General features: G+C 40.9%; 1 protein-coding gene across 1 annotated transcript; it reads left to right on the top strand.

Moving 5' to 3' along the window:
- The first annotated feature begins 477 nt into the window (after positions 1-477).
- Positions 478-21,700, top strand: PLAA (phospholipase A2 activating protein). The gene is made up of 14 exons (XM_054397270.1): positions 478-626; positions 2,587-2,780; positions 3,983-4,083; positions 4,166-4,286; positions 4,599-4,766; positions 5,888-6,023; positions 7,081-7,250; positions 8,179-8,336; positions 10,384-10,603; positions 11,621-11,689; positions 13,247-13,318; positions 13,934-14,035; positions 17,927-18,091; positions 19,518-21,700. Exons 1-14 carry the CDS (start codon positions 478-480, stop codon positions 20,081-20,083), a joined length of 2,391 nt encoding a protein of 796 aa, XP_054253245.1. The 3' UTR covers positions 20,084-21,700.
- The last annotated feature ends 1,333 nt before the right edge of the window (positions 21,701-23,033 follow it).

The raw sequence follows: 23,033 nt of genomic DNA, 5'->3' as shown, positions 1-23,033 counted from the left end.
CGCCTCCACCTAGGCGGAGGACATGTGCAGACAGGGAGGCCGCAGCGGCCCGTGCTACAGAGGCGGGAAGCCCCGCAGACGGTCGCAGACCCCGCTTCCCGGGCGGCGACAGCCGCTTGCTCTCACCAGACTCCCAGGCAGTCACGAAACCTCCGCAGCGGTATCACAGCAACCACCCCGCGAAGCAGCGCTGCGCCCGGATATCGCGAGGCTCGGAAATCTCGCTCCCATGACCGGGGAGCTGAGGCCCCCGTGGCCGAAGACGGCTACTACATTTCCCGGAGTGCACCGCGGCGGAAGTATGGCAACACCAACCACACTCTGGTTGCGATGCCTGCCGGGATATGGAGTCTAACTACCTCCTGCCGGCGCGCTAGTGACATCGCTTCCGGCGCGGCGCTCGGCGGTTTCCGGTAGTGGTGGTGGCCGCGGCTGCGGGGTTGTTGCTGTGTCAGGATTCCTCGGCGGCCTGCCCCCATGGCGAGCGAGGGCGGCGCGTACCGGCTTCGCTGCTCCTTGGTTGGGCATGGGCAGGACGTGCGAGGCCTGACCAGCAGCCTTTTCCCACAGGGTGGTTTCGTGTCTGTCTCCCGGGATCGAACTGCGCGTCTCTGGACTCCTGATGGGTGAGTGTTGGGCCGTGGTAGAGCCGCTGGGTAGGCCTGAGCGGCCGGTCTCAATTGCTCTTTGCGGGAGAGAGAAAACGGAGGGGCAGCCGCTTGGCCCCGCCCATGGCCCGCCGGGTCGGTCGCGGCGGCCGTGTCCGCCGCAGGAAGTCTTGGCTGAATCAGCGGGGTCCGGGAAAGCTGTGGGGGTTATGCGAGGTATTAGGAGTCGGTTCGTTGAAGGCGTTTTGGTACCATTATGAATGGCAAAGGTATTGCAGTTTGCATTCCTGCCTTTGGGAAAGGCTGTGCTTGCTCGCACAGTTAACTGAACGTCAGTATTTTAATTATGCTTTTCAGACGCCAATGATGCCTGTAAATCTGGGCGTTTTCCCAGGTAGTATTAAAGTTATTTCCACCTCTTTGTATTCTGTACCAAGTAATGCTCCAAATAACAAGACTGCATTTTTGACAGTAAGGTGGTATACTTTGAATATTCCTAAAAGGTATTTTCTTGCCCTCGTTCAGCAACATAAAATAGAACATGAATAAAAAAGTACACAGGAAATTTAAATGTGCAGACACTGGACAGGGAAGAAAAAAGCCCAGAAACACTGTTTTCTCTGATGTTCATGTTGTGCAGGGTTGTCTCCTCCTGGATTTATCTTGTATTCACTCAATGCTTTTTTTCGGTGTATCATTGTGACCAGAAGAGGTACTGCTAAGGAATGTGAACAGGAGGTGGTGAAGGTGTAGGGAAGGAAGCCACAGGACTTATCTGCTCACCTACCTAGTTTCAAACTGTCAACTGCATTTTGAAGGTGCTAGCCATGTTTATTCGTTCCACCATCTGAAACAGTGAATTGGCAGATTTGCCTGAATGGTCACGAATATGTGTTTAAATTGATCTCTGTAGCTCTGCAGTTGAGATGGGGGTGGGGAGACTAATCTCATTAAGTGTGTCTTGTAGCATCTCTCATCACAAGGGGAAGAACTTTTTCCATTGCATAGACATATATTGCAGGAAAGGAAGTCTAATTCTAACCTATCATTTTTGAGGTCTGTTTGAGAAAGACCTGAATAATTTACACAGATTATCTCTGATGTGAATAGTATGGGATTACAGTAGGCAGGCTTCATAAGCGAACTGCTCTGTGTTGCTTTTATTACCTAAATTCACAGGAACATATGTGACCTTCATTTGTTCTTTGCCATCAGCAGCTAAGATGTTTCAGAGTTTAGAGGAGTACCATGATTTCCTTACATCTTTCAAGCTTTCCAGGCATTAGAGTATGAAAGATGACTGTGTGATATATTTCTTGGGTTTTGCTGGTTAAAAAAACAAACAAACAAACCAAAAACAAAAACAACACAGAAAGGGGCGGGGGGGGGAAAGCTGCAGATGAAACAAGCACCACCACAGGCCACACATTTGTTGTGTGGTCATAAGTAACTTTCTCCAGTCACTGCTATAACTACTAAGTCTGGATCATCAAGAACAAATAAGGATATTGCTTGAGTCATTTATAATCTATTTTATTATTAAACCTCTACAGTGTACCTAATTAAGAGCCAGTGAATAGATTTGGTAGGCAGTAATATGCTTTGTTATTTTAGGGTATACTGGAATACGTATTTGAGTCTCAAGACAGCAAAAGATTTAATGAGGATGAGGTAACTACTTTTGGTCAAATTGCACAAAAAACACATATTTCAACAAGCAAGGAAACCCAAACCTAAGTCCTTCCAGGCCTAGCATTGCTGACAAATAAAAGGAGAGCTTTAAATACAGCTTACAAAATTTGGATGCTGGGATTTAATATTTCTTCTAAGTTTTTCTTTCTAGGTCATCCATGGCATTTATTCAGCACAATGCAAGCGTGGTTACTAATTCAAGAGTTGAAAACATGTGTTGTAATTCAGTGCCTCAAATAAGTATTGTTTCTGTCATGACTCTGAACTGATTATCGTATGTGTTTAGTCCTACCAGGGCATTTACTGAAATGCACTGCATGAGTGGCCACTCAAATTTTGTAGCTTGTGTGTGCATCATACCTCCAAGTGACCTCTATCCTCGTGGGCTGATTGCAACTGGTGGCAATGATCATAATATTTGCATTTTCACAGTTGATAACCCAGCGCCCCATTATACCCTGAAGGGTCATAAGAACACAGGTATGTAGTAATTTTATTTTGGAGTTTGTTGCATCCCTGTTCTTGAGCTACATAATAAAAGATTAAGCAATTTTCATATAAGCATACTAATTTTTTTGTCTTGTGGGGTGATTTAATATTTAGTAGACCTTTGAACAGTCTAATTAAGTAATTACAGGGCATTTAAAACCCCAAACATTTCAGGTGGCAGAAGGTTGAGGGGCTTAAATTTTTTAACTGTGTTAAAGGATGGTTGTGGATACCAGTTTGAAAATTCCCAGGACTGCTAAATAAAACCTAAGATTTTTTTTTTTATTACAAACCTCCTGACTTCCTCTGAGAAAGAAAGGATGAATGTTGCTGTGTAAAGAAGCATGGAATATCTTATGTATGTTACCAGAAATCTGTTGTGGAATGCTAGTTAAAATAGCATGTGGCATGCTTCTTCCAGAAGTGCAGAAAGGCTTGAGATGTTCTTGACAAGTTGTAAATTATCTTACAAAAAGGTATTTCTAGCCATTTTTACAGTAATGCAAAACATTAAAAAATGTGAAATGATATTAATTGTAAAATGTGTTTCAAAATGGGTGAAAAGTAGGGCATGACACGTGACAGGCTTGGAACGTTGATTCTCCATATGGAGTCACAGAGACATAAGGCTGGAACACTTAGGGTGGACAGAGTACTCTCTGCTTATTACTTAACTTTCTTGTAAACTTACTAGTAAACCTTGCTGGCACTGTGTGCCTTCTTTAAACGTTATAGTTTCCTGGTAATAGCATTTTGCATTCCAACAAGATACGGATTTTTTTTTTTACCAAGTCTTGCTTCCCGAGGACATAAATTAGTACATATTGACAAAATCTTGGCTTTCTCTATAATCTTAAAATTCAACTCTTGCCTTAGTTCTGTGTCTTGGTTAGCTATCTAACCTGCTTGTGTGCGTATTCCAGTCCAAGAAGAAGAGTCTGATGCAAAGTGAAATTTAAAAATCTGAAAGACAGGAAGATTGGGATGTTTTGTAATCTAAATTTAAGATTTTTTTAAGCAGCTCTTTTCTAGGTTACAACTACAGTTCCACTGAATTCTTCTCTAAACTCCTCAACATTAAATATGCTTCTAGTATCAATTAAATCCCATTAAATAAATCTGTTTAACGTCCTGGCACAAGATTGATAGCAATGCAGGAAACTTGTCAGTGCTAATTTGAACATTTGTTCCAGTTTGCAGCCTTTCATCAGGGAAATTTGGCACATTATTGAGTGGATCCTGGGACACCACAGCCAAAGTGTGGTTGAATGACAGATGTATGATGACATTGCAGGTATGAAGTTGCTCTACATTTATATAAAATGGGCACTTTGAATTTGATTCTGACAAGCATTACAATGTTGGTTTCTTTGCAGGGTCACACAGCTGCAATCTGGGCAGTGAAAATACTTCCTGAACAAGGCTTAATGTTGACTGGGTCAGCTGACAAAACCATTAAACTGTGGAAGGCAGGCAGATGTGAAAGGACGTTCACTGGTAAATGTTACTGCAGTTGGCAATTTCATCAGGGTGGTGTGCTCTCCCAAAAAGGGGAAAATTTAAAACCCCATAAAAATGTAGACAAATTGAATAATTTTAATGCAGGATTTGCCTCTCAACGTATATGCCCAGAAATCACATTACTTTTGAAAGAACTGGATATTTTTTTTAGATAACAGTGAGCTACAAATTGTTTGGGATTTTTTTTTTGACTGTTCCCAGAATGAGGATTGATTCCCAGGTTTTATATGTGGGCTAAATAGAAATGGTATACTGCTGCTAATGAAAGTTTTCCTTTCTTTTCTAAAGGACATGAAGATTGTGTGAGAGGCTTGGCTATTCTCAGTGATACAGAATTCCTTTCCTGTGCTAATGATGCTAGTGTCCGAAGATGGCAGATCTCTGGCAAATGTCTGCAGGTGTACTATGGACATACAAATTATATATACAGCATCTCTGTCTTCCCTCACTGTAAAGGTAGGATTATTTTTCTGGCTATTACACAACATTCGTCCAAAATGAAGTGGCACAGTAAGCATTCTGTAGTCATATGGAGCTGCCACAACTAAAGGACCTGGGTAGCCTTTAATTTACTTTTTGCTACTGTAAATAATTTTTAAAAGGTAGATTGTGATTGACTCCAAACCACACCTCCAGCAGAACTGGTCTGACAGTAGGTGAGATGAAACGTCTGGATTAGGTCTAATTGTCAGACTTAAGTGAAATTTGGACAAAGCAATAGGCAAAACTGTTGTCTAGGTTGCCACCTGTTCTTGACTACTGTTGCTGGGTAATGAAACGGTAATGTGTGGTTTCCCAGTTTGAGGTAATGTAAATTTAGGTACTTCCACAGAAACTTTTCCGAGTATATTACAAATAGTTTAAAAATGTTATGTGTGGGGCTTAATGGAATTTGTTTACAGAGTTAGAGATTTAGAGGTTCAGAACTACGAGTTGCAGAAAAAATTCCAAATCCAACTGACCTTCGTGTGGTGTATAAGATGCTTGCATTTTGTTCAACAGGTAAAGTGCCTGTCTATCAGTGGATGTCTATGTTGTAAATATCCATATCTCAGGATAGGTGCTACTTAGCAGCAACTAAAACATCAGCATGTTATTGACAGTATCCTCACACTAAATCCAAAATACAGCAGCTGCTAGGAAGAAAAATTATTCCAGACAAAACTAGGATGAGGACTTTATAGAATTAGTGCTTCATGCATGTGTCTTGAAAAAGCAAGCCTGCCTTGCAAAAGTCTGAATTTAAAACAAATTTGAAACTATTGTAAGCTAAAACAATGATGGTTACAAAGTTGTACAGTTCTTTGTTTAAAGTCTTGAAAGAAGAAAGGAATCTTTCCTGTCTTGAGCACAGTTTCATTCCTTGTCTGGCTGCTTAGTCTGCAATTTATGCACCTTTTTTTTTTTGAGAAGACAGCTATCCAGTGGCTTTCTCATAGCTCTTGCAATTGAGAGAAGTATTAAATTATAGGATTCTTTCACTGTTTAATTTTTAGATACCCGGTTTCGGAATGGAGTCTAGTATCACAGTGCACTAAAAATGTACTTTACAATTTTTTGTATTTTCTTCCTTTCAGATTTTGTAACTACTGGAGAGGATAGATCTCTTAGAATATGGAAACAAGGCGAATGTGCGCAAACAATCAGACTCCCAGCTCAGTCTGTATGGTGCTGCTGTGTTTTAGACAATGGTGACATCGTAGTTGGTGCAAGGTATCCAGGTTTTACTCTCGGTGGCTTTTTTGATGTAAATCTGCAAACTCTTGATGAAATTACAGGCATTTCTTGGGGTATCAATTTCATCTATATATAAAAATACATCAAAGCGTTTGTGTGTATGTGTGTTAAGTTCAAACACGTGCTGTACTTCATACAAAAAGTCATTGTTTTGTTACGTGAATGACAGAGGTAGAATGAGTTCTTTGGGAATGTGGTAAACCATGAATAGACTGAGAATGGACTTATAATTACAGTATAAAGAACCCTTTTAACAGGTACATCCCACCTGGATTATAAAATTGTACTACAGACAGGGCTACCTGCTAAGTCCTCCTTTGGATGTTTTTAGCATGAGAACAAACTCCTTTTATAAAAATAATTGAAAGCGATTGTTAGAAGTAGTAATGGTTTCTCATGAGATGGAAGTTACCATTAGAACGTTGTGGTGGGTTGAAATTCCCCCTCACACATTCACTTGACCAGACTAGCCTAGTTCAGAAGCAAATGAAGCTACATTTGCAAGTGACACTACAGTCTACAATGGAATGCAATGAATATATACAAAATATACAGTATTTACAATATTTGCAGGTATGTACAATTAACAGAAACAGCACAAAACCCTTCCTGGCCAAAGCCAGGAAAGCTGGCTCTTTCCTTCCTTCTCCTCCTCCCCGCCCTGTCCAAAGGAAAGAAAGAAAGAGAGAGAGAAGCAAAGATTGTGTTAGAATATGCCAAGGTCATCACACAGATTGTTACCTTCCCCAGTGAAGGAAGAAAGAAGAGAAGAAATCACCCAGCTAGACTGCTGCAGCAGAACAGACTGAAGTTTGTTTCGAGAACTAAATCTTAAAGGGTGTTATCCCTCCAATGGAATCATCTAGAATAATCATTCTTTTCCTTTTTTACACCCAATAGTGATTTATTTACATTTTTACTACTTTCTGCTCAAGATCTGTGTTTAAAGGCATAGCCCTAAAACCAGTACAAATGTATGTAATCATTTTGATATTTAAAATAATATTTGTTTGAATGTTTTCTCTCCATTCAGCGATGGAATTATAAGAGTGTTTACAGAGTCTTTGGAACGTACAGCAAGTGCTGAGGAGATTCAAGCTTTTGAAAATGAGCTTTCCCAATCATCCATTGATCCCAAAACTGGTGATTTAGGAGATATTAATGCTGAAGACCTTCCTGGAAGAGAACATCTTAAGGATCCCGGTAAGTTACGGTTCTTCTGTCATGTTAGAGATGTCTCCAAATCTTGCTTCTGCAGTGCTGAACTTTCCATCATTTCCAAAATTAAACTCTGATTACTTTCAGTATAGCTGTTGAGGAAAATAGCTTACCTTGCCTCTACTATCCTTTCATTGTCTATATTGCCTATAATACTCTAGTTTAAGTGTGTCTTTATTTTTTTTTTTTAAGACTGAAATGATAAAAAGTATTTCTCATTAAATGTGTTGAATTCAGGATGCAGCAATGTGAGTTGTTTTGGATCTGTTACACCAGCTGTGCCAGTTGAATATGGGATAGCTTATGGAATTTGCAGGACTACTGAAAGTGTTGTTTTTTTTTTTTTTCTGAAAGGGAAGTAGATGTGAATTTTCTGCTTTAGTGTTTGGCTTGAAAAACAGTTTGTCTTTTCCACGTATTTGGGAGATTACTGAGAATACAGTGGAAACAATGGTAGTTAACACTACTCTTAAATAGACAAGTACTTTTTCCCAAGGTGAAGTAACCATTGACCTCAGTCCTTGGCTCTGAAGAGCAAATGGCTTAGATCTTGCAATCATACAAGGCTTTCTGTCATGTTAGGTCATAGGATGGCACCTTCCTTGGTTGTCATCTCTGTGGGAAAACATTGAACTTCTGAAATAACTTGACTTGAGGATTGCTTCTGCAACTTAGTCCAGTAGCAGATACCATTACTGCCATTAGTTGCAAAATGCTGTTGTCAAGATTTCTGCTATTTTTGGTGCAACGACTGTGCAACAAGAATAGTTATTTCCTGTGCTGTGACTTTAAGTATTGATGTATTATACTTTCATCTTTAAATCTGAGTGCTGTGTAAAGATTTTTTTTTTCCTCTCCTCAAAAAGATTATATTTTTGAATTTGTTCAAACTCTTAAATGTTTCTGTTTACAGGAACAAGAGATGGACAGACACGGCTTATTAAAGATGATGGGAAAGTAGAAGCCTACCAGTGGAGTGTTAGTGAAGGAAGATGGATAAAGATTGGTGATGTTGTTGGTTCTTCTGGAGCCACACAACAAACATCTGGAAAGGTTTTATTTGAAGGAAAGGTATACACAAATTTCAGTTGATTTTATTTCCACTCTTTATTGGACGTGGAGGGTAACATTGTAACTAAGGATGAGGAGAAGGCTGAGATTCTAAATACCTTCTTTGCCTCCATTTTCAACAGTAAGGCAGGAGGACTTCAGGATAACTGGCCTCCTGAACTGGTTGATGGGGTCAAGGAGCAGTGTTGTACTCCTGAAATCCATGTGGAATTAGTTCGAGACTTGTTGAGTCACTTGGATATTCACAAGTCCATGGGACCTGATGGGATTCATCCTAGGGTGCTGAAAGAGCTGGCAGATGAGCTGGCCAAGCCTCTCTCCATCATTTTCCACCAGTCCTGGCTCACTGGAGAGGTCCCAGAAGACTCGAAACTGGCCAATGTGACGCCCATCCACAAGAAGGGACGGACAGAAGAACCTGGGAACTACAGGCCTGTCAGCCTGACCTCAGTCCCAGGAAAAATCATGGAGCAGATTGTCTTGGGGGCAATCACTGCATACCTGAAGGATAGCCAAGGAATCAGGCCCAGCCAACATGGATTTAGGAAGGGCAGGTCCTGCCTCACCAACCTGATCTCCTTCTATGATCAGGTGACCAGCCTGGTGGACGTAGGAAAGGCTGTGGATGTAGTCTACCTGGACTTCAGCAAGGCCTTTGACACTGTCCCCCACAGCAAACTCCTGGCCAAGCTGTCAGCCTGTGGCTTGGACAGCAGCACTCTGCACTGGGTTAGGAACTGGCTGGAGGGCCGAGCCCAGAGAGTGGTGGTGAATGGTGCCACATCCAGCTGGCAGCCTGTCACTAGTGGTGTCCCCCAGGGATCAGTGCTGGGCCCCATCCTGTTCAATATCTTTATTGATGATCTGGATGAGGGGATTGAGTCCATATCAGTAAATTTGCAGATGACACCAAGCTGGGAGCAGATGTTGATCTGTTAGAAGGTAGAAGGGCTCTGCAGAGGGACCTTGACAGGCTGGACAGATGGGCAGAGTCCAACATGATGGCATTCAACAAATCCAAGTGCTGGGTGCTGCACTTTGGCCACAACAACCCCATGCAGAGCTACAGGCTGGGGTCAGAGTGGCTGGAGAGCAGCCAGGTGGAAAGGGACCTGGGGGTACTGGTTGACAGCAGCTGAACAGGAGCCAGCAGTGTGCCCAGGTGGCCAAGAGAGCCAATGGCATCCTGTGGCCAGCAGGAGCAGGGAGGTCATTGTACCCCTGTACACAGCACTGGTTAGGCCACACCTTGAGTACTGTGTCCAGTTCTGGGCCCCTCAGTTTAGGAAAGATGTTGAATTGCTGGAGCATGTCCAGAGAAGGGCAACGAGGCTGGGGAGAGGCCTTGAGCACAAGCCCTATGAGGAGAGGCTGAGGGAGCTGGGACTGTTTAGCCTGGAGAAGAGGAGGCTCAGGGGTGACCTCATTGCTGTCTACAACTACCTGAAGGCAGGTTGTAGCCAGGAGGGGGTTGGTCTCTTCTCCCAGACAACCAGCACCAGAACAAGAGGACACAGTCTCAAGCTGCACCAGGGAGGTTTAGGCTGGAGGTGAGGAGAAAGTTCTTCACAGAGAGAGTGGTTGGCCATTGGAATGTGCTGTCCAGGGAGGTGGTGGAGTCACCACCCCTGGAGGTGTTCAAGAGGGGATTGGACGTGGCACTTGGTGCCATGGTTTAGATAGTCATGAGGTTTAGGGTGACAGGTTGGACTCGATGATCTTTGAGGTCTCTTCCAGCCTTCTTGATTCTATTCTATTCTATTCCTTTCTAAGTAAAATGTTTTATTTCCCATTAAAAATTTGATTCCAGTCTTAGTTAAAATAAAATTAGAAAATATTGGTGCTTTTTTCCCATTGTTTGACTGGAAAGAAAATTCTGGATAACACAGTTGTCCTTTGTGGGACAGTATTAATGATACCATCTGGAAAGAGAAGTATTAAAGTTCTTAGGCTTATCCCTGGGCCATTATTAGTCTGTATTTGATACAGCTTTGTGTAAAAAGTGATCACCAACTTGTAACTTCTTTTTTTCCAATTTTGCTTAAAGGAGTATGACTATGTTTTCACTATTGATGTAAATGAAAATGGGCCTTCCTACAAAGTGCCATATAATATCACTGATGATCCATGGCTGACTGCATACAACTTCCTGCAAAAGAATGATCTCAATCCCATGTTTCTGGATCAAGTGGCCAAGTTTATTATGGACAATACTAAAGGGCAAACACTGCTGAGTGCAAGTTCTGAATTTTCAGATCCATTTACAGGTAAGAATTTCAAATTTGAATGATGACATCAATCACTCCTTGCAGTTTTGTGTTGTAAGCAAACTCACAGAGGGTGCTCTCTGATCCATCTCCCAGATCATAAATAAAGATTTTGAGTAGGACTGGATGCAGTACTGTCCACTGGTGTACACTACCAGTGAACAGGTGCTAACCAGAAGTTGTGCCATGGGTCACCACGCTCTGGTCCTTGTTACTCAGTTTTCAATCCACCTTACTGTCTTCTCTGGCAGTTTGCAGTGTCATACCTCCTGCATTTCTTGTACAGGACTTTCATGGCCTCAAATGATTGAAAGCAAGGCACAGATAGATCTGACAGGAAAAATAGGAAAACTTGACAAACTCCTGAAGTATTTATCAGAACATTTCTTCAACAAAATTATAATCAAGCCAGTGGAAAAAACCTCCACTTTTCTTATTACTCAAATGGCCAAGTGCTGTTAAAGCAATTAATAAAATATAAACATTTACCTGGAGAATGAACTGGAACTGAATGAAATATGTAAATTACCCCTTTTCAAGCAGGAAATTGAACTAGAGCAAGCTCATTACTCAAGTTGATTCATGTTAATTAATTTTATCCTGTTGATCATATTTAGAAAATAAACCACTCTTATTTCAACTAGTTTCAAAAATATGAAGTTAAGAATAGAAAATCATTAAAATAATTAACTATTTCTCTTGCAGTGAGAATACAGGCTAGTAAGATTCAGATGTAACTCATGGAACTGCAGTCATCTGAACTTATGCATATACTCCTAATTTGGCTATGTGGAAATGTGTAAACGTTTCCAGAAAACAGATTTCTTGCCTTCAGATAATTAGGAAGAATTTGTTCAGCATCAGGGGACTTCTGTGTGGTTAGAATCAGATTTCTTAGAATGCCACAGTAAACGATGAGGTGTATTGGATGTTTGGCTTTGGTTTTGAGCTGCTGCTGTCTTGAAAGTAGTATCAAGCCATGTGTGGTCATCATTGCTTTTCTTACTGTTTCTCTAGGTGCTGGACGTTATGTTCCAGGCTCTTCATCTGGATCAAGTACCATGCCTGCAGCAGATCCATTTACAGGTAATGTAAAGTCCCTAACCTGGCTTGCTATAATTTAAAATGGGTGTTTAGCTGCTTTCAGTGTTTGGCTCTTGCAGTTCTGCCTTTGGGGCAGTGGTGTGGGACAGACTTGAGGTGGACTCGGCCAATGTCCACGTGTGTGCAGAGCTGTTTTGTAGAGGAGAGCCCTCTGCTGTCTGGTCTGCTTCATGTCACTCTGTCCTCCACAGCAGAGCAGTGGAATCTTACACTTCTAAGTTTTGTCAGACACTCGTATGCATGGCCAACACTCTAATGGTTATAATTAGAAATAGTTTTATTTTTTCCTTTTTATTTCTTTTTTCATATTACATGACCTCTATTGTTTCCTTCCACTCTAAATTTTAATTCCAACCTAAATTCTAGATTCTAAACCTCCCTGTCACAGCTGAAGTCCTCTTTACTAGTTTAGCAAGCTTGTTTGCAAAGACATTCCTTGCTTTGTCAGACTTGCCCTATACCTGATCAGTAGCTCTTATTCCTCAAAGAGGGTCCTGTAGTCATTGACAAAGTCCTACCTGCAAAAACAGCCATGTAGAAAACTGGTGACCCACCCACTTTCTGCTCAAGTGGTTTTACTTTGCTGGCAGCATGAAAGAAACACCGAACACCACCTGGGCCCTGCACCCAGAACTTTGTAATCACTCTCAATACTCTTCAGGACTTCCTTGACAGTAGCAGGAAGAGCAGCATGGTCGTAGTCTGAAGGCCAGGCAAGCCTTGGCAGTCTCTTCAGTATTCTGGCCCCCAGCATAGACCGACCTCTCAAAAGACCATCTCATGTCAGTAGGCAGATGCCTCCCTATGCTGCAGGAGGAAGCAACACATCACTGCTGCTTACCTTTCTGCTTTTTGCAGACACAAGGTATGGTATCAGCTGGCTCTGCATCCCCTCTTGGATCTTTGTCCTCACCACTGCCAGAGCACTGTGCCAGTTTTTTATTTCCAGATGTATAGGTGGAGCAGAAACCTTTGTGCTGTTGCCAAAATCCACAGCCTTCAGCCTTTCCCATCTTGACAGTCTTTCCCTGTCCCTGTTCTGCTGTGGTCTTCAGCTGTCCCTTCTCCCTTGCTTTCTGTGGTTCAGGCTGTGGTCTCTGCAGATGTAAAAGACCTTGCAGTTCCTTCACTTGAGGCCTCAATGTTGCAAGCAGAGTCCATCTCCCACAGGAGAGGCCACTACTGGCCCCCGGCACAGGGAGAGGCCAGGCCTGGGCAGCAGTGTCCTTACCCTGCAGCTTGTCATTCATATGGTGTCTGCTGTGCTAAGGGCCTTGGCATCACTGGGTGTCAGGGACTACTGAGTGTCTCCCACCTGTGGGTCACTTCACTTTGTGAATACCATCAGCAGTATCCTCATACAAAGGCATAGATTTAATCCTTAAATTTCAGGAAGTGTTGGAGACCTTTTCATTCCTGTAGCACAAAATAACACCTTTAGTAGTGAAAAAAGTACCTTTGAAAAGAAGTACCTCATTACGGGTATACATTGCCTCTTTACTAGCAGTGGCATTTTATAATTCTCATGTCTCCATTCAGGTGCTGGTCGCTATGTTCCTGGTTCAGCATCAAATGCAGTGGCTCCAGTGGGTTGGGTTGATCCATATACAGGTAAGAGATGATGCCTGCTGCTGGTCTTTTGCTTCAGTTTTTCTTCTGACATGGCTTCTATATACATGTGAACTTAAAAATAATGATTAGATGGAAGCTGCTGGAAATTAAGAAAACGGGGTAACAGCCTTCCTTTACAAGCAGGAATCATGCACAGAAGTTTTAAAATATGTGATAGCATTCTGTCTGTGACAGGGTTCTTGGTTTCCTGCTAGTTATGTTGTTAATCAAAGAAGCAGTATCGACCACTAATTCACCTGTGATTCCAAGAAGTCATTATAAATCATGATTAAAATTTTTTATTGCTCTTCTTCCAAAGAGACTTAAGGCTACTGTGGCATGTGGCATGACATAGGCATATCTGCAATATATATGTCCAATATAGTAAAACTTTGCATATTCATTATGAAAATAATAAAAAGATAATACTTCAGGACAGGAGAGATCTTTTGTTTAGAATGACTCTTGACATGTAGAAGCTGCAGTACTTACTCCTGTGAATGACTGCATTTAGTTTGTGTAATTGAGACTTGCTACTAGGACTTGCTGGTAGGATATTGTTCTGTGTCAGACTCTTTGGTATGCTGTTGAACCTTTTGTATCTCCTTCATGCAGGAATGGGTGCCTACCAGTCAGCTGCAGCTAAAGCTGAAAATATTTATTTTCCAAAGAAGGATGCTGTGACCTTTGACCAGGCTAATCCTATGCAGATACTGGGTTAGTGTTTAAATTTCAAGGATGGTTTTATTTTGCATCTGTTTGAAATAAGTTAGCTTTGTTTAAAAAAATCAAAAGTGATTTCTCCTGTTTTTCCTACTGTTTCTTGCTTCTGATCTTTAAGACTTGCATTTATCATTTAGTAGCACATACATTCAAAGAATTAGGAGTTCAAAGAATTAGGAGTATAAGTAAATTTGACAGGAACTGTAATGCTATTAAATACCTCCAAGGAAGGTGACTTCAACACCTCCCTGGGCAGCCTGTTCCAATGCTTGATAAATCTTTCTGTGAAGAAATTTTTCTTAATATCCAACCTGAACTTTCCTTGGCACAACTTGAGGCTGTTTTCTCTCATCCTGTCACTTGTTGCATGTGAGAAGAGACTGACATGCACCTCACTACAACCTCCTTTGAGGTAGTTGTAGAGTGCAGCCTCAGCTTCCTCCTCTTCAGACTGAACAATCCCAGCTGCCTCAGTCATTCCTCCTAAGATTTGTATTGAAGGCCCTTCACCAGATTGGTTGCTCTTCTTTGGACATAGTACAGCACCTGGATGTCCTTCTTGTAGTGAGGGACACAAAACCGGACAGAGTATTTGAGGTGTGACCTCACCAGTGTCAAGTAGAAGGGGATAACCACATCCTTAGATCTGCTGGCTGACTATTCCTGATGCAAGCCAGGATGCCATTGGCCTTCTTGGCCACCTGAGCACACTGCTGGTTCATAATCAGCTGGTGATTGAGCAACACCCCAGATCCTTCTCTGCTGAGCAGCTCTCCAGCCACTAAGAGATAAGAGTTTAATATAAATAACATAATGCACAATTACCTTAGCCTATTTGCAGAAAAAGCAGCAGCAAGCAGAAAGCAGTCAGCTAAAAACCCAAGCCAGGGAGCTACTCCCCCATCCCTCCCACTCTGGCTGCCATCCCAGTGAAAAAGCCAACACCCAAAAACCTGAAACCCAAAAGCAGCAACCAGAACAAGAAACCTCTCATACTGCAATCTGAACTTCGAGCCTCCTAATACTTTGCTCCAGCCACTGCTTTCATTTTGAAGCTGGCATGACAGCAGCATGGGATTGGCAGCAGATTCAGTTTAGCTTGTGACAGGAGTAGACAGTTTCTCCAGGAGAATGGTGTGGAAAACTCTGTCAAAGGCCTTACTAAAGACAAGGTAGACAACATCAACAGCCTTTGCCTCATCCACCAGCCAGGTCACCTTGTCACACAAGGAGACTAGATTAATAAACAGGACTTAGCCTTCATAGACCACATTGTCTGGGCCAGATCATTTTGTTGTCCTGTGTGTGACACATGATGTCACTGATGATGATCTGCTCTATGACTTTCCCTGTTACCAAGGTCAGGCTGACAGGTCTGTATTTCACTGGATCCTCCCGGCCCTTCTTGTAGATGGGTGTCACTGTTGCTAACCTCCAGTCTACTGGGACCTCACCGGTTAGCATGCTGAAAACCATGCAGAGCAGTTTGATGAGCTCTTCTGGCAGCTCCTTTTGCACACTTGGGTGGATCACATTTAGTCCCACAGACGTGTGAGTGTTACAGCAGATTGCAAACTTCCTGGAGTTTGGGGAACTCCTTCCCTTCTGTTCCCCTGTCTACCAGCTCTCTGAGCTGGGTACCCAGAGAAGAATTAGTCTTGCTATTAAAGACTGAGGCAAAGAAGGTATTTTTCCTCATGCTTTGTCACTATGTTTCCTCCTATATCCATTAAAGGATAGAGATTTTCCTTAGCTCTCCTGCTGCTGCTGCTACATTTATAGAAACAATTTTTATTACCCATCACAGAAACAGTCAGATTAAGTTTGAGCTGGGCTTTGGCCCTTCTAGTTTTCTCCCTATAGTGTCTCACCGCATCTTCATAGTTCACCTGAGTGGCTTGTCCCTTCTTCCAAAGGCCTTAAACTCTCCTCCGGTTTCTGAGCTCCAGGCAAAGTTCTCTATTCAGCCATGCAGGTCTCATTCCTTGCCAAGCTCTCTTCCAGGACATGGTGATGCCTTGTTCCTGTGCTTTCAGCACTTCCTTCTTAAAGAATGCTCTGCTATCCTTGACTCCTTTGCTCTGCAGGACAGTCTTCCAAGGGACTCTTATCAATCAGTCTCCTGAGCAAGCCAAAATCTGCCCTACAAACGTCCAAGGTTGCCATTCTGCTAATACTCTCCTTGCTTCCCTGTGAATTGAAAACTCTATCATTTCATGGTCAAAACATCCTCCCAACTGCTACATCCCTTGCAAGTCCTTCTCTGTTGACAGGCAGCAGGTGCAGGAGACCACCTTTCCTAGTTGGCTTTTTCACCAGCTGCATGACTTGCCCTGGTACTGAGGTCAGGCTGACAGGCCAGGGCTACAGGCTGGGTCTCAGTGGAGTGGAGTAGAGAGGGAGAATCACCTCCCTCAACCTGCTGGCCACACTTCTTTTGATGCAGCCCTGGATACAGCTTTCTGGGCCATTAGTGCACACTGCCAGCTCACATCCAGCTTTTCATCCACCAGCACCCCAAGTCCTTCTCTTCAAGGCTGCTCTCAATCTCTTTATCTACCAGCCTGTACTGATTCTCAGAATTGCCCTGACCCAGGTGCAGGGCACCCTTGTCGTTTTTCAGCTTTGTGAGGTTCACATGGGTCCATTTCTCAAGCTTGTGAAGGTCTCTCTGAGGCCTTCGCTCTGCAGTTTTCACTTCATTGGTCAGGTTTCATTTTCTTCATTAAGCATTATTCTGTTTCCCTAAATTTTCTAGTGCTCTGGTATTTGTTCGCTCTGGAGAAGATTAGGGATTCACAAACTAGAATTTTTTTTTTTTTCCTGGAAGTTGTCACTACTAAATAAGTTTAGCCTCCTCTTAGTTTTGCACGGATTTTACAATAAATTTTGTCCAGAAGTTTATGAGTGGGAATGGCAAGACTGGCTGACTTTCATTCTACTATGTTAAAGCAAAGCAGAGACTTTTACTTGCTCTTGAAAATGTACTGCATCAGTTTATATCTGTCCAATAGTCTTGAATGATAACCATATTACTCACCAGTTTAGTTGTTTGGGGTTTTTTTAAGCTTAAACTCTTAAAAAACTAAGTTTACTGAGTTTCCTGCACTTGTAGATATTATGGCTAGACTGGTACAGATTTAATAGTTTTATATATTTTTTTTTTCCAGAAGAGACCCACAGTTGATTTTTGTGCATACTGTAAAACTCAGAATGATGTGCTAATGTAGTGCTGCCTGCTTCTGTGTTCCTTGACATGGCCATCTTCAGTTCTGGAACAACCATAATTAGCAGGTGTTTAATTATAGATCCTTTTTAAGCAAAATGCTGTACATGAAAATATTTTTCCCAATACTTTAATTTTTAAACTGCATTGAAATATGAACATAATTTTTAAACTACATTGAAATATGAATATAGAACATGATGCAGTCATTTTGCTTATGGCATTTCAGCACAAATACAAAAACTATGATGACACAAAGAACTTAGAGTGTCTTTGTTTCTACTACCTAATAATAGAAAAGAGCAAAAAAAAAAAGAATGGTATGTCAGCTATGAAAACTAATGACCTTGTGATGCTTTTCTGCATTTTTGCTTCTATGTAGGCTAAGATATGAATTCTGAAGCTTTGTGTTGCAGAGGCAGCCCAGTAGTGGCAATTATTGTAATAATTAAAAACTTAACATTAGAAAATGATGACATTAGGACAAGTAATAATTAAAAATCTAATTTTTAGATCCAATTTAAAAAATCTAAAAATCCCCAGAACATATACAATAGTCATGACTTCTTTGTAAAGTTCTTTTTATAGTATTTTATTCAAAATCTGGATTTCTGAAGTTCTGTTGACACAAAACTATGCCTCTTCTATTGGTCTTATAGGCAAGTTAAAGGAACTTAATGGCAGTGCAACTGAAGAACATAAACTTACAGAAGACGACTTGATAATCCTAGAAAAGTTACTGTCAGCAACATGCAACACCTCTGCAGAAACACCTACAGCACAGCAAATTCAGACTTTATGGAGAGCCATTCACTGGCCAGAAGGTGAAAACTTATTTTTTGTGCTGTCATCAATATTTTACCATGAATCAAAAGTCTTGTTATGCTGGCTGTTGCACAGAGTCTGTCCCAAAGAGTGTTTAACCCAAGCAGAAACCAGGTGATAAACAGATGCTAAGAGCGCCAATTACTAGCAGGGGTGGTGGTGTGAGTTTCAAAATTAGTAATTGGTTGTCAGGTTTGTTGTTGGGCCAGCAGTAAACATGAGGGAGAAACCTGATGTAAGCATCAGTCATGGTTATTTCGTTAGCAGGAGCATCCTCAAGAAATTAGCATGAGCGTGGAAATAGAACAAAGAAGTGTGAGTTGGAGTCCTAAATTGTTGTCAAATGAGAGATGAAATGATGGAGATGAAATATTAAATATCAAAAGTAGCTCCTGTTTAATATGAAAGAAAATTTACTGAAACCAGGGCATGTGGTCAGGTATGCTTTAGTGACGTGACATCCTGAATGGATGAAAGTGGAGGTGATGCAGTTTCATTTGGTAGTGCAGCACTGCCAGATTGGAGAGGCTGGTTTGGTGGTTGCTGCACGTTCTGGAAAAAGCAGATACATTGCATCTACAGATATCTAAACGTGCAGTTTAAGTGCTCTGCTTTCATGAAATTGCAGTTCAAGGTTTATTAATGGGAAGAATATTTTGGTATTAAAAATTCATGTTAATTATAAAACATCACTTAAACTGTGTTTTGCACAGCTGGGGATGGCTAGTGTCTTCATTGCTTTCATTGTATTGTACAAAGCATTAATTCTTACAATTCTGCATATCTAAGAAGAAACTGCTCAATAAGTAGCTGAGCAGATTCAGTGCTTATGTTGTCACTAACATTGGAGACCCATGGTAGACCTAAGGAGAGAGATGCATTTGAAATTTGGTGAAATAGGGGAGCTGCTGAACAAACTCTCAGTCCTTTTCTTGCAGTGATTTCCAGCACCTTAGTTGAGGGCACTGAGAATTGAAGGTAGTCAAAATGCTTTTTTCCTGTAAACAGTTTTGTAGTTACGCTGATTTGTAAGATTCAAAATGAGGACAAAGAGAGATCCTGCCTGTGTAGCTGAGAAGCTTCCAGGGATCTTGGATGGGTCACCATATCAGTGTTATCAGTTAGCGCTTTTAGGAAAGATTTTTTTTTTTAAAGTACTATGTTTATTTTACATTAAGGGGCATGTGTTTTTGTGATCAATTGGAGTGTTACTAGGAAGGATTTGTCAGTGGTTTTGTCAGTAGTTGCCTTAATGAATTTCAAATGACTTGTGCTTTACCTGAGTCTTTTTCTGCATGAAACTGCTGTTGTCTGTTCCCAAAACTAAGGGCTTAAGAAGGTCTGTATCTGAAAGAAGCTTAATAGCACATTGGCACATAATGCAATATTAACACTAAAATACTTTTCTTTTTTTTTGTTTCTTAGATATTGTCTTTCCAGCCCTAGACATTCTTAGGTTGTCTGTCAGGCATCCCACAGTGAATGAGAACTTCTGCAGTGAAAAGGATCATGTACAATTTATCATCCACCTTCTTAAATTTCTGAACCCTAAAGGCAAGCAAGCAAACCAGCTGTTGGCACTTAGAGCTCTTTGCAATTGTTTTGTCAGCCAGGCAGGCCAGAAGCTCATGATGGAACAGAGGGATGAAATAATGACACAAGCAATAGAAATGAGATTGGGCAATAATAAGAATGTCCACATTGCACTTGCCACACTGACACTGAACTATGCTGTATGTTTACATAAAGACAACAACATTGAGGGGAAAGCTCAATGTTTATCAGTAATCAGCACAATTATGGAAGTTGTTCAAGATCTTGAAGCTGTTTTTAGACTCCTTGTGGCTCTTGGGACGTTAATCAGTGATGATACAAATGCTGTGCAATTAGCTAAGTCTCTTGGAGTTGACTCTCAAATAAAAAAATATGCCTCTGTATCAGAACCAGCTAAAGTAAAAGAGTGCTGTAGGTTTGTTCTTAATCTGCTCTAGCTGTTGTGGTTTTTTAGCACTAGAGAGACAGTGTATTGCAAGGAAAAAAAAGATGTTTTGTTCTTACTTTATGACAGACTATCATTGAGAAAATATTGGGGATGAATTACACTTGCTTTATTGCAAGAAAAATAAAACTTTTTACACTATTTGCCAGTTGACTGCTTTTCTGAGCACAGGATCTTTTTATGAAGTCCTCTAATGTAGCTCAGATGAAAATAGGTCACCAAGAAGTTAAACCATCTCAGTACTTGCAGGTCATCTAGATGAAGATGTAGGAAATGTCTGGGATTCAGTGACTGTCAGCTCTGACACCCACTGTGATCACATTTGTACATTTCAGCCCAAGAGTGTTTCTTGACCCTGTTCTTTGTTAGCAGAGAAGTGGCTCTGAGGACTGCTGCTAAGTTCTGTGGTGCTTGTCACAAGCTTATTAGTTAACAGATTAATATTAAGCCCTGTCAAATATCCTGGTAAAGAAGCAGCATTTACCTAATTTTCCATCAGCTTTTTTCCACTTCCTTTTTCAGACCTAGCTCTTTTATGGCTCTTAACTGTTTTTAAACCTAGAACTAGGTAACTTCTGGGGGTAGAATCTTAAACTGCCATATAAATGCCCTGCTTAGCTGGTTAAGTGAATATTATGTAGCTTGTAAAATGACTTGAATATCTACAAAAGCTTTTACATAACTTTTAATGACAGGAATATTGCACCAGTTGATAGCAAGTGTCTTGCTCTGAAGTATGTTGTAAAATATTAGCTGAATTTTTAATAAATGAGTAGGAGAGAAATTTATGTGTAGGGAACAGATTGAGCAGCAGAAACAAAGAGGGAGTCAGTTCCACAAGCCTGTCAATATTTCAGACATTTGGACAATTTTCTTTAACTTAAAGATCTTTTAAAATCAAAATACTCTGTTCTAAGCTGTACAGATGTAAAATCACATTTTATGAAGTAGCTTTAATGTGATAACTATGGTGGTTGAAAAGGCAAAATAGTATTTTACACCTATTTCATCATATCCAAATTAATTCCTACCGCTCCTACAAATGTTGTGTTTTGGTTTAGAATTAAGATGAAGTCAAGATACTCAATGTTGAAGTTACATTTTTTCATTAGACAAATAGAACAGAAAGCATTAAAAAAATGGACAAGCTTTTCTGGCATGAGAGCTATATCACATGACAGCTATCTGCCTCATCTGTGCCAGATGTAAAGGGTTTTGTGACTACACGCTGCTAATGTTTTAATTCTCCATTTAACAACTGTGAGTTACTACATCCAACAAACCTTATTTCTCAGATCCTTAGTTGCACATTTGTAGTGTTACACTTCTGATGAATTTCCAGATGCATATCCTCACAAAAAAGGCCTTTATCATGGCTTTAGTCACAAGTTTTCTCATCTGATCCCTTGCAGGCTCATGTATAAGGCAGTCCGTAAGAAATTATTCAGGATTTACAGTGCTTAACAATAAATCAACCCCTTCCTGGGAAAAACATAAGAAACTACCTTTAGGAATCATGTCTGTGAAATAATGTGCCTGTCTGTTGAATTTTCATTGCCTACTATACAATTGTTCTTGAAGCTTTAGCTTTATAATGTTGTGCTTTTAAATTGTGTTTGTACATGTGTTATTTTAAGAAATCTATTCTCATCTAACATTTTGGTTTTGTTATTGTGGGATTGCTCTATTACAAATTACCTCTTTACATGAAATTTGTCCTGAATTTCCTAGACCAAAAATTAATGTTTATATTAATAAACATACTCTGTCAACTCCAAGAAATGGTATATTAAGAGATACTACAAATCTCTTTTTGTAGGGGAAATGATGGGTGCAGAAAGAAATCCATCATCTGAAGACTGCAGTGCTGCATGTTAGGCAAGATAAACAAGGCAGGCCAGGAATATTTGGATAGGAGGACAGCTGCTGCTTCAAGCTACTGTGATACCTGACCATTCTATGTTAGCATTGTCTGAGGGAACAGAGGGAGTGGGGCACATCAGCTTCCATCCCTGCAGGAATTGTCCTTGGAGGGTCTCCCCATAGAGATGTGCAGTGGCAGCATAGGCAATGGAGGTGATGTGTAAAGAAAGTAATGAAAAAAAAGACTTCCAACAACACAACAAAACCTTACAGTATACTGTAGTAGCTTACAAGGTTTTGGTTTTTCATTGACACAGAAGCTTGTTCGTGTTACACCTTTGTGCATTTGTGCAGTAGCTTTCAATGTGGGTTCTCCCAAAGGAGCAAAACTGGATACAGGCTAACACATGTTCAGCACAAAAAGGGGAGAAACATTTTTACAAACCAATGGATGTTTTTCTGTATTGTAATACCTAACAACTAAATACCCTCTTTTTGTCAGTATTTTCCTGAGAATGAGTAAGAGTAGTTGCTCTTGTTTTAAATTACACTGTTCTAAAACTCCATTGTGAGCACATAGGTACATAAACACCCAAACATGTCTAACTGTACTGTAAAATCTGCTGCTGAGATCATCAACAACTGGAAAACCTTGAAGATGTCACCAGGATGAAGTTTCCATTGTTGGATCTATGCCTAGGAAATGTGCCATACAGGATGTCCACAGTGTGTAATCTTTTGGGACCAGAGGACATGGAGAAGAAGTGTGTGTCTAGCACAGAACTCAGAGCAGGTTGCTGTCTACAGTAATAGAGCTTAAAGAGTTGATTCGTATGCTAAGTGCTCATGATTTGATTCACCAGGGAAAGAGTAAAAGTATGAGAAATTTCAAGGGCTCCTAGAAGAGAAATTGTCTCTTCTGCTAAGAATTCAAAGTTCTCGGCAAATGATACAGTTCTTTCATCATCTCTATCTAAGCTAGAAGGGAAGCTCTTAAAAGAGCTAGCCACATAGTGCCACTTTTCATTAAAACCCTTGTTGTTAGGCCTGCCCTGAGTTTTATGAAGCAGCACTACGTG

Source organism: Indicator indicator, chromosome Z, assembly GCF_027791375.1.
Source record: "Indicator indicator isolate 239-I01 chromosome Z, UM_Iind_1.1, whole genome shotgun sequence".
Taxonomy (NCBI): domain Eukaryota; kingdom Metazoa; phylum Chordata; class Aves; order Piciformes; family Indicatoridae; genus Indicator; species Indicator indicator.
Note: the sequence above shows the minus strand (reverse complement) of the source record. Positions and strands in the feature narration are given on the sequence as shown.

Excerpts from the sequence above, each read along its gene's own strand:
- PLAA (XM_054397270.1), top strand. The coding sequence starts at position 478 with ATGGCGAGCGAGGGCGGCGCGTACCGGCTTCGCTGCTCCTTGGTTGGG. Across the intron at positions 6,024-7,080 it reads GACATCGTAGTTGGTGCAAG|CGATGGAATTATAAGAGTGT; the intron begins GTATCCAGGTTT and ends CTCTCCATTCAG. Across the intron at positions 18,092-19,517 it reads AGCCATTCACTGGCCAGAAG|ATATTGTCTTTCCAGCCCTA; the intron begins GTGAAAACTTAT and ends TTTGTTTCTTAG.